Source organism: Vulpes vulpes, chromosome 5 (genome assembly GCF_048418805.1).
Source record: "Vulpes vulpes isolate BD-2025 chromosome 5, VulVul3, whole genome shotgun sequence".
NCBI classification, from domain to species: Eukaryota; Metazoa; Chordata; class Mammalia; order Carnivora; family Canidae; genus Vulpes; species Vulpes vulpes.
Window position 1 is genome coordinate 61,752,463 of NC_132784.1, and position 13,305 is coordinate 61,765,767.

At 60.5% G+C, this 13,305-nt stretch overlaps 2 protein-coding genes across 54 annotated transcripts in view; both read left to right on the top strand.

Moving 5' to 3' along the window:
• The window catches only part of DAGLA (diacylglycerol lipase alpha), a 61,531-nt gene extending 54,676 nt beyond the window's left edge, over window positions 1-6,855 (top strand). For all 4 annotated transcript variants that reach the window (XM_072760243.1, XM_072760241.1, XM_072760242.1 and 1 more), the window contains 4 exons: window positions 208-404; window positions 1,262-1,391; window positions 1,875-2,062; window positions 3,398-6,855. In XM_072760243.1, coding sequence (XP_072616344.1) covers window positions 208-404; window positions 1,262-1,391; window positions 1,875-2,062; window positions 3,398-4,355 — 1,473 coding nt within the window. In that variant the 3' untranslated portion in view covers window positions 4,356-6,855. The remainder of the gene's footprint in view (window positions 1-207; window positions 405-1,261; window positions 1,392-1,874; window positions 2,063-3,397) is intronic.
• A 4,314-nt stretch (window positions 6,856-11,169) lies between these two features.
• MYRF (myelin regulatory factor) overlaps window positions 11,170-13,305 on the top strand; it is a 33,923-nt gene continuing 31,787 nt past the window's right edge. For 15 of the 50 annotated variants that reach the window (XM_072760206.1, XM_072760229.1, XM_072760211.1 and 12 more), the window contains exon 1: window positions 11,758-11,863. Coding sequence is in view for 11 of the 50 variants with exons in the window: in XM_072760186.1 (XP_072616287.1) it covers window positions 11,818-11,863 (46 nt within the window). In the remaining 39 variants the exon portion in view is untranslated. Of the gene's footprint in view, window positions 11,413-11,706; window positions 11,864-12,033; window positions 12,219-12,262; window positions 12,322-13,305 lie in introns of those variants that run through there. The other 35 variants (XM_072760197.1, XM_072760200.1, XM_072760220.1 and 32 more) reach the window with 17 other exon arrangements.

A 13,305-nucleotide genomic window follows, 5' to 3' on the forward strand; every position in this document is an offset into this window, starting at 1 on the left:
ACCTGTCCTTGGCATCTTTTCAGCCATCATGGCCACCATATGCCTTAGCCAGTGCCTCTTCAGGAGGGCACTGTTCTTCCCATGTCCCACGGCCATCCCAGCTCCCACCTGTTACCTCCGAACCCCCTTCTGAGGACCCTTCTGCTGCTGCCCACCCAGCCAGCCCTGCTCAGCTCTGTCCTCATCTCCCCACCTTGCCCTGCACAGTGGCGAATTATTGTGGGGGCCACCAAATGTATCCCCAAGTCGGAGCTGCCCGAGGAGGTTGAGGTGGCCACCCTCTCTAGTACACGGCTCTGGACCCACCCCAGCGACCTGACCATCGCCCTGTCAGCCAGCACCCCTCTCTACCCACCCGGCCGCATCATTCACGTGGTCCATAACCACCCAGCAGAGCAGTGCTGGTAGGTGCTGCATGCGATCCTGGGCAGCTGGGGTGTAGGGGATGGGGCTGTTGTCCTGCTTTGTCTCCCTCTGGAACTGAGGGCAGAGGCTGGGAGATGATGGCCTAGGACGCGGGGACGGGGGTGTCTCCTTTGGGCCTGGAAATGAAATAAAAGACCAGTCCAGAGCAGGACCCCAGGCTCTTCTCTTGACAGCCCCAGCCTTTGTCCCCAGTGTCAGGCCTTCCCTGGTGTCCCCACTTATGGTCCATTTCAAAGCAGATGCCCTGGAGGGGTCACCCTGAGACCTCAGTGGTCACTTGGCATCCCCTCTGGGATTAGTTGGCAGTGGGGGTGGAGGGAGGGTGGTAGGAGAGAGATGTGGGCCAGTAGTACATAGGCCTCTCCCACTTCATACTCTTTCAGAGGGTGGGGCTTGGACCCTCTGGCCCAGTGACAGAAGGCTTGTGGGCCGGGCCTCTCCCAGGCACAGGCAGGTGTAGGGTGTGTAGGGACTATGGCTGAGGCTCATTTGACATAAATGTTCCTGGGCAGCGCAGGTGGCTCAGCGGTTTAGCGCCACCTTCAGCCAAGGGCGTGATCCTGAAGACCCGGGATCGAGTCCCACATCGGGCTCCCTGCATGGAGCCTGCTTCTCCCTCTGCCTGTGTCTCTGCCTCTCTCTCTCTCTCTCTCTCTCTCTCTCTCTCTCTCTCTCTCTCTATCTCTATGGGTCTCTCACTAATAAATAAATAAAATCTTAAAAAAAAATGTTCCTGGCTCCCGTGGGGGTAGGGGTAAGGGCTCAGGGTGAGGCAGGAGCAGGGAGCCCAGGGACCACCCACCCTCAGCTTCCCTCCGGTCCCTCTGCCCTCCAGCTGCTGTGAGCAGGAGGAGCCCACATACTTCGCCATCTGGGGCGACAACAAGGCCTTCAATGAAGTGATCATCTCGCCGGCCATGCTGCATGAGCACCTCCCCTATGTGGTCATGGAGGGGCTCAACAAGGTGAGCCCCTGGGCAGCCTGGGCACTGACGCCTCATTAGAACCCTGCAGCGCTCTGCTGGCCGGACCTCCGTCCACGTGTGACAGGCAAGGGTGTGGACGCTCCGGGAAGTGGTCAGAACTTGTGTTCTGGTCCCCGCACCCCTGCTGTCCACACCACCAGGTGGGCCCCACAGTGGGGAGGGGTCTGTCTGGGAGACCCCCAGGGACCTGGCCCTTGACAGATGCACAGCCAAGCAGGGGCATCCACAGACATCACCTGGCTGCAGAAAGCCTGGCCGTAGGGAAGAAGGCCAACTCGGCCCATCTGTGGGCCAGGCATGATTACAGGGCCAGTCCCGGGCCTTCCTGGTGGAGCAGGGACCTGGGCTCCACAGCAGGCATGGGGCTCAGCCCACCACATGCGAGTCTGGCCAGTTGCCCTGCCCCCACATGTGATTGTCACCCCTCCACCACCACCACCAGCTTGCCCGACCTGTCCCCAGGTGCTGGAGAACTACAACAAGGGGAAGACAGCCCTGCTTTCTGCTGCTAAGGTCATGGTGAGCCCCACTGAGGTGGACCTGACTCCTGAGCTCATCTTCCAACAGCAGCCGCTGCCAACAGGGCCTCCCTTGCCCACCGGCCTGGCCCTGGAGCTTCCCACCACGGACCACCGAAATAGCAGCGTCAGGTGAGCCCTGTTGCACAGCCCCACCCTGTGTGTTCCAAGCTTGAATGCTCTTTGTACACATATACATGCACGTGCTAGCCCCACTGGTGTTCACATAGCTCTGCACTCATGTGCAGGAGGACTTGACGGTGCCCCTCTGCTTGCAATCGCCGGGTCTGCTCCCGTTGCCCACAGCTTGCCTTCACTGAAGCCCACGTGGGATAGTGGCCTTCTAGGGATGCACAGACCTAGAGCCACAAGCACATAGGTTCCCTCATGGCCGTGTAGCCCCAAACAGGTGGATGCCCGTGTGCTTATATACACACACACGTGTATTTGTAGTGACACTTACACATGCACGTACATATGTGTTCATAGACGGTAGCTCTCAGCACAGAGAGCCCCACGCAGGCATGCTCCTGGGTAGGACATCCAGCAAGTCAGAGGCTGAGACACACACACGGCATGCTAGGTTGGCGGCCATGCACCGGAGTGCAGGAGTGCACCTGTACCCACACGGAGCCACACAGACGCATATTTGGGCCACCTGACATACCGACGCCTGGTTTGCACACTCTACACATGACACAGAGCCATGCGCCCTTGCTCCCAGACCCACACACATTCCATATTCACACACACTCTTACTGGGGTTATCTCTTAAAGGATGGCTCCTGGGGGGTGGAAATCTTCCTGCTTCTCTGGGACCCTTCCAGACCAGGTCACAGATTTGGCCAGGAGGCTGCTCCTCAGGGTGGTCCCCAGATCCAGGCTCTTGGTGGGGACACCTGGACATCTCTCCTTGCCGTTCGTGCATTTCCAGCACATGCCCACAGGAGGGAACCAGTGTGCACCGGCAGTAATTGTTGCATTCCTCCCCCCACACACTTCCCATTTCCCTGTTCTTCCAGCCGGGGTTCTAACCCATGGCCCAGCTGGGAGGGACTGCAGTGTGAGGAAGAAAGCCAGCTCAGCCCCCAGAGAGGCACCAAGGGGTGCTGGCCCTGAGAGAACCAGTGGGGGCAGCTCTGGGCAGTGCTCACTCCCATTCCCCTCTCCCCTCCCCCCATCACCTCCTGAGTGACCTGGGGCAGCCGCTGTCTCTGGGCTCCAGGCTCCTTAGGCCTTCAGTGCTCCCCACCCACAGCATCAGCCCTTTTGCCTTCTGTCCTGGGTTCTTGCCAGTTGCTTTTTAAAAATAAGGGTCTCTGCCCAACACTCTTGAATGACCACTAAGTTAACTCTCCCCTCCTCCCATCCCCAAGCTCCCTGCAGCCCAGGAGGGGGAGGGGGGTCTGTGTCTCTGCCTTTCCTGAGTCTCTCCCTGCTCACACACCTCCCCCCCACCCCCCATAGGAGCAAGTCCCAGTCTGAGATGAGCCTGGAGGGCTTTTCGGAGGGGCGGCTGCTGTCCCCAGTGGTGGCGGCAGCGGTGACCCGCCAGGACCCCGTGGAGCTGCTGCTACTGTCTACCCAGGAGCGGCTGGCAGCGGAGCTGCAGGCCCGGCGGGCACCCCTGGCCACCATGGAGAGCCTGTCAGACACAGAGTCCCTGTACAGCTTCGACTCCCGCCGCTCCTCAGGCTTCCGCAGCATCCGCGGCTCACCTAGCCTCCATGCTGTGCTGGAGCGCGACGAGGGCCATCTCTTCTACATCGACCCCACCATCCCTGAGGAGAACCCGTCCCTGAGCTCGCGCACGGAGCTGCTGGCGGCCGACAGCCTGTCCAAGCACTCACAGGACACGCAACCCCTGGAGGCAGCCCTGGGCAGCGGGGGCGTCACCCCCCAGCGGCCCCCCAGCGTGGTGGCCAATGACCAGGAGGAGGAGGAGGGCGGGGGCGGTGGGGTGGCCCCCGGGGGAGAGTTGGCACTGCACAACGGGCGCCTGGGGGACTCGCCCAGCCCTCAGGTGCTAGAGTTCGCCGAGTTCATCGACAGCCTCTTCAACCTAGACAGTAAGAGCAGTTCCTTGCAGGACCTCTACTGCATGGTGGTGCCCGAGAGCCCCACCAGCGACTATGCTGAGGGCCCCAAGTCCCCCAGCCAGCAAGAGATCCTGCTCCGTGCCCAGTTTGAGCCCAACCTGGTGCCCAAGCCCCCGAGGCTCTTCGCTGGCTCAGCTGACCCCTCCTCGGGCATCTCACTCTCTCCCTCCTTCCCGCTCAGCTCCTCGGGTGAGCTCATGGACCTGACACCCACAGGTCTCAGCAGCCAGGAGTGCCTGGCAGTGGACAAGATCCGGACTTCCACCCCCACCGGCCACGGGCCCAGCCCCGCCAAGCCAGACGACCTGGTTATCTCAGCACGCTAGCACCCCAGGAGTGGCTGCCGGCCGAGGCCCAGGCCAGAGCAGGTGGCCCCTCAGGCTCCTGGTGGCTGCCCCCAGGGCCAGGCTGCTTTGTGGAGAGGCCCCTAGGAGCCAGTTTAGCCTCAGGCATGGGGCACTGCTGCTGAGCTGGGGGTCCGCATCCCTACCTCAGCTTAGGACCACCAGGTGGCCCGGATCTAGGTCCTCCAGACTGGGGAGAAGGTGAAGCAGGGAGAAGCCTGGGGCAGCCTGCCAAGTGGGCAGGGCAGCACTTGGCCCCTCAGCCTGACTACTCCACAGGATGGCCAATGGGCATGCTGACTCCCCATCACTGCCCTCTGCTGCTCTCACAGGGCTGAGATGGAGAGCAGCCCTCTCCCCACATCTTCACATTTGTGGCCCAGGCTGGCATCTGCCCTGGCCACCTCCCCTAGATCTGGTGCCTGCTGGCCAGCCCCCTGGGATAACCCCACACCAAGGTGGCCCGCAGTGCTGTGTATGTTTACAGATGCTGCTGGGCTGGGCTCAGGATGTATCCTGGGCTTGCAAGCCCCCTCCCGCCACCCCCTCACCCCAGCCTCTTCCTGTGTTTTGAGCAGGGAGGGGAAGCAGCCTGACTGCACCGAGCCCAAGGCAGCCACGGGGCCTGGAGGAGGGTGAGGTCAAGACTACCCCTCCTCTGCTTGGTGCCCATCATGTCGATCCTTCTGGCAGCAGGTCCTGGGCACCCTGGCTTGCCCCATCTGCCTGTTACTTCCTAGCTTGCCTTCTATCCTCCAGGGATCCTGGCCACTCAAAGGGCGGAAGGCACAGGTGTGACCACTCCTGGCTGCAGAGTCAGTGCCCTGGGAAGAAGGAGGGCACCCAAATCCCCCTTCCTCTGAGGGCCCCATGCCCCTTTATATCACCCCTCTTTCCCCACCCAAGCAGCCTCAGGCCCTGGGATCTAAAACCACACATGCCTCAGCTCCTCCTCACTGGCCTGAGCTCTCTCCTGGTGGTAGGGCTTTCTTCCCTCCCACCCTTGAAGTCCTGTTGGCAGGAAATGGGGCCAAGAGTGGGGAGCTGTGGGACTTGGCTAAAGGGGGAGCAGGAGGGCCAGAGGCTCTGGGGCTTTCCTGGTTTAGCTGGAAGCCTCCACAGCCCCTGCTTGAGGTGGGTTCCTTCCCTGCTAGTTTGGGGGGGGGGGGCAAGGGGAGTTGGAGAGTGGCCTGTCCCCAGAAGCCGTGGGTAGAAGGTTGTGCATGCGTGGGGCATGTCTGTGCATGTGCATGAGTGTGCGCCACTCCTGAGGAAGGGGCTGCTGGGGGCACCCACCCACTGCACCCCACCTGCCCTGCCTGCTTGCTACCCCTCCCCAGCCCACCAAGAAAATAAACTAGGATGGGGGCCTGTGCACAGGGGGCCATAGGATGAGCTCAGTTTCAGACATCGCCATCCCCCTTGTCCTACTTGTGGCTCTGACCCCGGGTTTGGAAAACGTGTGTGCTCAGGCGCTAACTGCCCGCTTGTGCCTTCGTCTCCTCGGAGGCATACTCCCCCATGCTGGTCCCTCCACGGCTTCTCTGGGGTGCCCCCCAATCTCATGAACACTGGTGTCTTGGCCTGTCCTGACCACCCCCATCCCTGTCCCACACAGCTGGGACTGGCTTGGACGCTGCTCTGGGACCCCTGCCCACCCTGACAGATGGAGGCAGAGACCTGGGGTCTGGGCCTCCCTCTCTGACACCCACCCCTCACGAGACTCTAGGATGCCCCTGCTGAGGGGCCTGCTGCTGGCAGAGCCTGGGCCCAGCAGAAGATGGAATCAGTGGCTCTCAGAGTTTAAAAAAAAAAAAAAATCATAAATCAGAGTAAAGTTCCAACAAGCACCTCAGCCAATTATAGGGAGAGACTCAGTGTCTGGCCTTTTAATTCCTCTTCTGCCAGGGTGGGCCCTGGCACCTCTAAGGGGGCGTGGTACCCACCCACGCCCAGAACTGAGCCATCAGGGACAGACTCCCCACCGCAGCCACCCAGGGTTACAGACTTGGGGCTGAGGCAGGCTCGGACTCAGCCCTGGATGCCCCAGGGTCAGCCCAGCCCAAACCCACCCCCTGCCCGCCACACTCCTGATGATAGGCCTGATCCACCCCTCTCCTTCCCCACACCACACTTGGGGGAGTCTGAGCCACCCCCCTCAGCCCAGCAAGGCTCAGACCCACGCCCACTCTATCCCCCAGACTGCAGCACAAACTTCCCCAGCCGTGAGCTGGCCTGTTCTCCTAAGGGGCCTGGGTGACTTCTATATGCAATCGGTGGTGAGCAGCTGGGCCGCACAGACACTCAGGCACTGTACGTGCCATTCCCCTATGACTTTTTGTACTTACTGTATGAAAGATCCAAACTAATATTGCTGTAAAAAGGAGAGACTAATTAATATAGCTTATTCTATAAATATATCTGTATATAAAGGTTTCTGTATATTGTATAGAGCTGTGTATAAACTGGATGTAGGAACGTGCTGGCTGCCTTGAGTAACCTCTCTTCCTGGCAGGTGGGGATGGGCTGGGGGGCTTCCTGCTGATGTCAGTGGTGGGTAGGGACCTTGAGACTGGCTCTCACTGCTGTCAAGCCCTGATCTAGGACCACATTTCGAGTCAAAGTGAGGGACCAGAAGACCCTCAAAGCCCCACACGAATGGGGGCAGTCCCTTGTTGAGCTCTGCTCATGTGAAAGATGACCCAGGGCATCCATGTTCAGGACCTCATCGGGGCCTTGAAAGATGGGACTCGTCAGCCCTTCTCCTTCCTGAGGGGGTCTGGGGCGCAGAGAGGGTAAGTAAGCTTCCCAAGACCACAGAGCTAGCATGTGGGGTACCGGGCTGGTCTGATGGTTCCCACCCCTTAACCCCAAGACAGAACTAGAGCAGAGGGGGAAGGACTCCACTAAACCGTCCCCCCCCCCCCCCCAGCAGAGTAGCACTGAAATGCAAGGGCCACTGGAAACCTTTGCTGAGTGCTTCTTTAGGAGGGTGCAAAATAGCTGGCCAGGCCCACCCAGGGCAGCCAAGGGCCCACCCGAGGGCTCCAGGGCTCCGGAACAGCGAGGCCTGGGGAGCTGCGTTCAGGGCCAGCAGGCAGCTTGCTGTTGCACCTGCGCCTCCACACAGCAGGTGGCGCTGTTCCCCCAGCCAGTCCAGAGGGATGGTAGAATGGGCACTGACCAGCTCAACTTTGACCTGACCTTGACCCTCTCCTTTCCCTTCCCCTCCTGAGTCCAAAGTGACCCTACTTGTGAAATTCTAGGGGAAGGTGATAGAACAGTGCCTTGGCTTCACCCCCAGCCTCTTGAACAGAAGAGGCCCAATGACAGCAAGGACCTGTGTAAGGTGACTCAACCTGTGGGGACAGTTGTTGGACCAGAATCCGGGCCTCCTGGCTGAGGACTCTGGCCTCCACCCTCACTTTATGGTTTTGCGAGGTTCTTCCTCAGAAATTCAGTCTCACTGTGTTTGCAAACTATCCTGTCCAATTGGTGGAGCAGAAGCAGAAGATACTGAGGGCCAGAGAAGTTCTGTGACTTGCCCAAGGTCACACAGTCAGGCTGTGTGGGGAAGGGCTGGAGCAACCTGTGCTTCCCCCCCCCCCCCCCCCGCCCACCTGTCTCACCAGGGGTCCAGGGAAGCCACACCCCCAGCCTCATTGACTCTGGGTTCCCACTCACTACTCCTTGCGCCCACCTCCCTTTCTCTACACAATGGGCAGGTGCCAGGGCTGCATGAGCCCATGGGGGGTCAGGAGCCCTACAGCAGGGTCACCTGCCCATCTGGCTAGCTGGTGAGCCCCACCCTCTCCTGGGCTGGCCTCCAGCCTCGTACTCTGTTCCCCCAGTTACCCTCAGTGCCTGCCTCCCTCTCCCCAGGCACTGTCTCCCGCTGGCCCTGCTGTCACTCAAGGGCCAGTACTGAGCACCTGGAACTGTTCTGGAATAGAAGAAAGCAGTGCTTATTGATCACTTCCCTGACATTTTAGCTACCCTGAGAGGTGTGAATAATAGGCTGATTTCCAGATGAGTCCTCCAAGGACCAGAGGGCAGGCCCTGGACGATGGCTGAGAGGCCACAGCTGCCCCTGCTAGGCCAGGAATGAAGTCTCAGTTGGTCACTCATTACAGCTGGGTGGGGATGGGGTGCAGACAGGGCTCTTCTCTATGGACGGCTCCCTCAAAGTCCTGGTTATGCAACGTTCCCTTGGGCTCCCTCACCAGCCTTAGCCACCGCCCTCTCCCAGACAGCTTGCGCCCCAGCTTCATGATGGACTTTGGGGGTGGCAGCATTGACTTGTGGCTGAGCTCCGGAGTCTGGCACTTGAACCACTCTCTCCCCCAGCCCAGAGATGGGAACCCCCGGGGCAGTTGTTCCTTTGCTCAGTGGCCTCGTGGAATAGGGTAGATGGTAGGGCCACACCCCCTTAGCCAGGCCAGTTCCTGCAGGATTAACAGGAAGCTCTCTTCCACCCCATTGAAGCTCAAGGCACTAAGCCCAGAGGCTTAGTGATCCAACCTGAGGAGTTGGGGTGTTGGGGACCAAATAGGCATCTCCCATTCCTTCGGTGACCAATACAAGGACAACGCTTAGCTCATCATAATGGCCCTCGAAGAGTGGGTATACATTTCAGCCCCATGTGGAATATGGTGAAAAGACCTGTAGGTAGGTGGGAGCTTGTTTTCCAGCTGGTCCCAGGCAACTCCTAAAATAAATTCATTTAAAAAAAAAATCACATGGCGTGAGCGGGTGTCTACTCTGTCTACCACAGGCGGGCGGGCCTGGCTGGTGGGGGAGGGGCAGGTCAGAGAATAACAATTGTCTTAAGGGAGGCTGCAGAGGGCGAAAAATCTCTGGGGTGTATCAGCTGGAAAAGAATAGGCGTCTCAGTGTGGCCCTTGCCCCCCTTCTCAGCCCAGCCCCTGTGGGGGGAGCACCAGTTAGCACACACAGCTGGGGCCTCCAGCAAGATCCCATTCTATATATCTAAGAGCAACGGCTCGGAGAGCGGCCCCTGGAGGGACAAAACCTCATTGTGAAGCGGCCGCCAGCCTGGGCACCCCCTCCCCCAGCCCCAGAACTGTCGTGGCATTGACCCTCCTCGGTGGGCCACCACGGGCCTGCTGACTGGGCCACATCTGGGGCCCGGCCCAGCTGCCCCTCCCCCATGACTGGCCACTGAGGGAAGGGAGGGCTGCCTGGGTGGGGGGTGCTTTGCAGGCTCTCACCCCCTCATTCCCATGCCCATCGAGCAGCCAGGCTTGGCCCCCACCAGCCCAGCTCCTGGCAGGCGGCATGGCACCCTCTGGGCTAGCAGGTCTGGCATCTGGATCTGCCGGCAGCCCTCCGGCCCCTGGACCTCCGTCTCAGTCAGTCCCATCAACCGTCGAACAGTGTTCAGGTGGGATCAGTTGTCTAGATCTGACCTGCTGTATCTGAGGATCCGGAGAGGCCGTGCAAGCAGCACCACTCCACAGTGACATGATTCGCTGGTCCGAAATTCCAGAGTTCTCCACCTCCAAAGTTTCAGAGATGTAGGATCCTGTCCTGTGAAGATGCCATTGTCCATTCATTCCATGTATGTTTACCGGGAATGTACTGTGTCCCAGCTGGTGTTCTTGGTGTTGAAGTCAAGGCAGTGACCAAGCCTGAAAAGTACCTAACCCTCACAGAGCTTCCACTCTGGAGGGAGGATACTCACAAAAACTCAATAAAAATCATTTATGTGGGGCACCTGGGTGGCTCAGCGGTTGAGCGTCTGCCTTTGGCTCAGGGTACGATCCCGGAGTCCCGGGACTGAGTCCCACATCGGGCTCTCCTTGGGGAGCCTGCTTCTCCCTCTGCCTGTGTCTCTGCCTCTCTCTGTGTCTCTCATGAATAAATAAATAAAATCTTTTTTAATAAATTGTTTACGTGGTGAGAAAGAAGGGCAGGTAGGGGGAATTGCTTCAGGTAAAGCGTTAGAGAGGTGATAAGGAATCAGCTATGCGGGGGCAAGCATTGTAGACAGGTGGAGCAGCACATGGCTGATGTATGCCTGGCATGTTGGAGTGAGGGCAAGGAGGCCTTGGTGGCTGGGACATAGTGAACAATGGAGAGAAGAGGAGCTGAGGTCAGTGGTACGGGAAAGGGCAGATCCTAGTAGGCCTCGGAAACCAGGGCGAGATGTTTAGATGTTGTTTTGAACTGGACAGGAAACTACTGGTTTTAGCAAAGGAATGACATGATCTGATTGACATTTTTTAAAAAAGTGATTTGAGGGGCGCCTGGGGGGTTTAGCGGGTTAAGCGTCTGCCTTCAGCTTAGGTCATGATCCTCAGGATCCTGGGATCGAGTCCCACGGGGCAGCTCCGAGCTCAGTGGAGAGTCTGCATCTCCCTTTCCCTCTGTCTCTCCCCTTCAGCTCATGCTTTCTTTCTCTCTCAAAGAAATAAATAAAATCTTAAAAAAAAAAAAAAAAAAGTGATTTGGGAAGTTCTAGAGGCCATCGCTGAGGACAGAGGCATCACCGTTGGACAGAACAGAGATGAGGAGGTGCTCCCAGGCAGAGAAGAGGCCGGGGCTGGTGGGTTTATCCTGGACACGCTAGGAGGCTGGACCCGCGGACCTTGCACTACCACACAAGGAAATAGTGACCAAGAGGCTGCTTTTCCAGGTCAGCCGGGATCTGGCTCTGAACACAGGCTTTGACCGCAATTACCTTGAAAGCCTTGGGCCTGTGCCGTCCAAGACCCGAGCCACACACGGCTACTTACACTTGGATCCCTGAAAATTGAATAAGACTGAAAAGTCCGTTCCTCAGTCCACTAGCCACGGTTCGGGTGCTGGACAGGGTGGTGGCCGCCCTGCTGCCCCCCAGAGGCCATCTCCCGGGCGGGGCTCGCACCGGAGGGCAGTCCTCTCGCGGCGCTGCTCATCTCTCAGCCTGAGCCTGTTTCCTCGCCTGCAAGATGCACAGAATAGTGCGTCCCGGTGGGACACCTGCGGGGCCGAGGTGACGTCGCCCTGGAAGCCCCGGGGCGAGTCTGCTCAGCAGGTGTGCGTCGCTGTTCCTGCTGGGGTCGGCGGGCGCGGGGAAAGGTCTCCCGAGGTTCCGCCCGAGGAGCTAAGGCTCGGAGGACCGGGGGAGGGCGAGGACCCCCGCCCAGCCCGCTTGGCGCCCCAGCCCCACCTCCGGGCCCCGCGGGGCTGCAGCGCGGGCCGGGCCGGCAGGGGGCGCCGGGCGCGCGGGCGGGCGGGGCGGGGCGGGGGCGGGCGGGGGCGGGCGGGGGCCGGGCCGGGCCGGGGCGGCGCGAGGGGGAGCGCGCGGCGGGCGGGCGGGGCGGGGCGGCGCGGGCCGCGGGAGCCGAGCCGGGACTGTCGCGCCGGCCGCACCGGCGATGCCGCGCCCCCGGGCCGGGCTGTAGCGGTGGCGGCGGAGCGCGCGCCGGGAGGGCGGGCCATGGAGGTGGTGGACGAGACGGAGGCGCTGCAGCGCTTCTTCGAAGGTGAGGAGCCGCGGGCCGGCGGCGGGGCGGGGGGCGGGGGGGGCGGCGAGCCCTCGCGCTGGGAGCCCCAGCGCCTGTGCCCGGGGCCTCGGACCGCGCGGGAGCTGCCCCCCCCCTCCCGGCGTCCCAGCACACAGCTTCCGTGCTTGGTCCTTCTTCCTGCCTGCCAGGACCCCTACAGTCTGATCCCTCCCACCCCGAGTGCACCTCCCGAGTTTGGGGACTCTGCTGTGCTTCCCTGGAACCGCATGCAGACCTGGACTCCCAGACCCCCTGTGAGGGGCCCACCGGGCATGCCTTCTGGGTCTTCTATGCCTCTTAGACTGGCACCCGGCCCCCAGCATGCCTTGCAGAGGTGGGACCCCTGCCCAAAGACCCCCTGTGTGCTTTTCAGGTGGACACCCTCCCCCCAGCCTGACTCCTAGGAGCTGAGACCTGCCCTCTGTGCTTCCCTGAGAGTAGGATCCCCTTCAAGACTGTCATCTACCTTCTGCAAGGCTGCTCCCTTCACCAAGGCTGAAGTTCCCCTGGAATCAGCCACCCCTCCCTTACTCAGGGCTTGGAACCCCTCCCCAGCATGTCTCCATGAGCTAGACTTCCCCCTCACCCTGAAACGCTCTCCCTGGGCTAGAACCTTCTCAAAGTCAGCATCCCTTCTGCCAGCCATCTCCACACCCTGAGACCCTCCCAAAGTGCTGAACTGCATCCTGCCTGTCCACCGAGGCTCCTCAGGGCTGTTCCACCCACACCTGTCCCTTGAGCTCTGCCTCCTCTGGCTGTTGCCCCCACCCCCACCCCAGGAGTGACCTCACCCTTGATAGGACCCTCCCCAAGGTTGGGGTCTAACACCTACACACAATCTACACTATTTTCTTCTGCCCCTGCCCCTCACCCCCCAACACACACACTGTGGTTTTGGAGGTTCATTCCTACATCTAACCAGACTCCCTTCCCCTTTGCCTACGTAGCCTCTGCCCCTCCTCCAGGTCTTCCCCCTCCTCCAGGGTGCTGGATTCTGGATGGAGTGTGGGAAGCGGGGGCAGAGGTGCAGGCTGACATCTCCCAGCCCACTCTGCTTCTCAGACCCTCACTGGAGCATCTAGCCAGGCCCTTGGGCCCCTCTTGTGCTCTCTCCACCAGTTTGGGGAGCCAGGTCTCTGCCCCCACCCTCCCTCCCCAGCCCCTAAGCCCATATCCTACTCCTCAGTGTGAACCTGCCCCTGGGAAGGGGGTGGTCCTTGGGGTACCGCTGTGCAAGGGCTGTTGAGCTGCGGCCCGGCCCGGCCCGGCCCGAGTTTCAAGGCTAGGACCCAGATGCCTTAGGAGTTTGGGAGGGAGAGAGGACGTGTCTCAGCGTCTCCCTTTATGTGTTTGGTGTATGTGGGGGAGTGTGGGGGGGTGGGGAGGATGGGAGGTGTAGCAGCTTTTGTCCACTCCTGCTT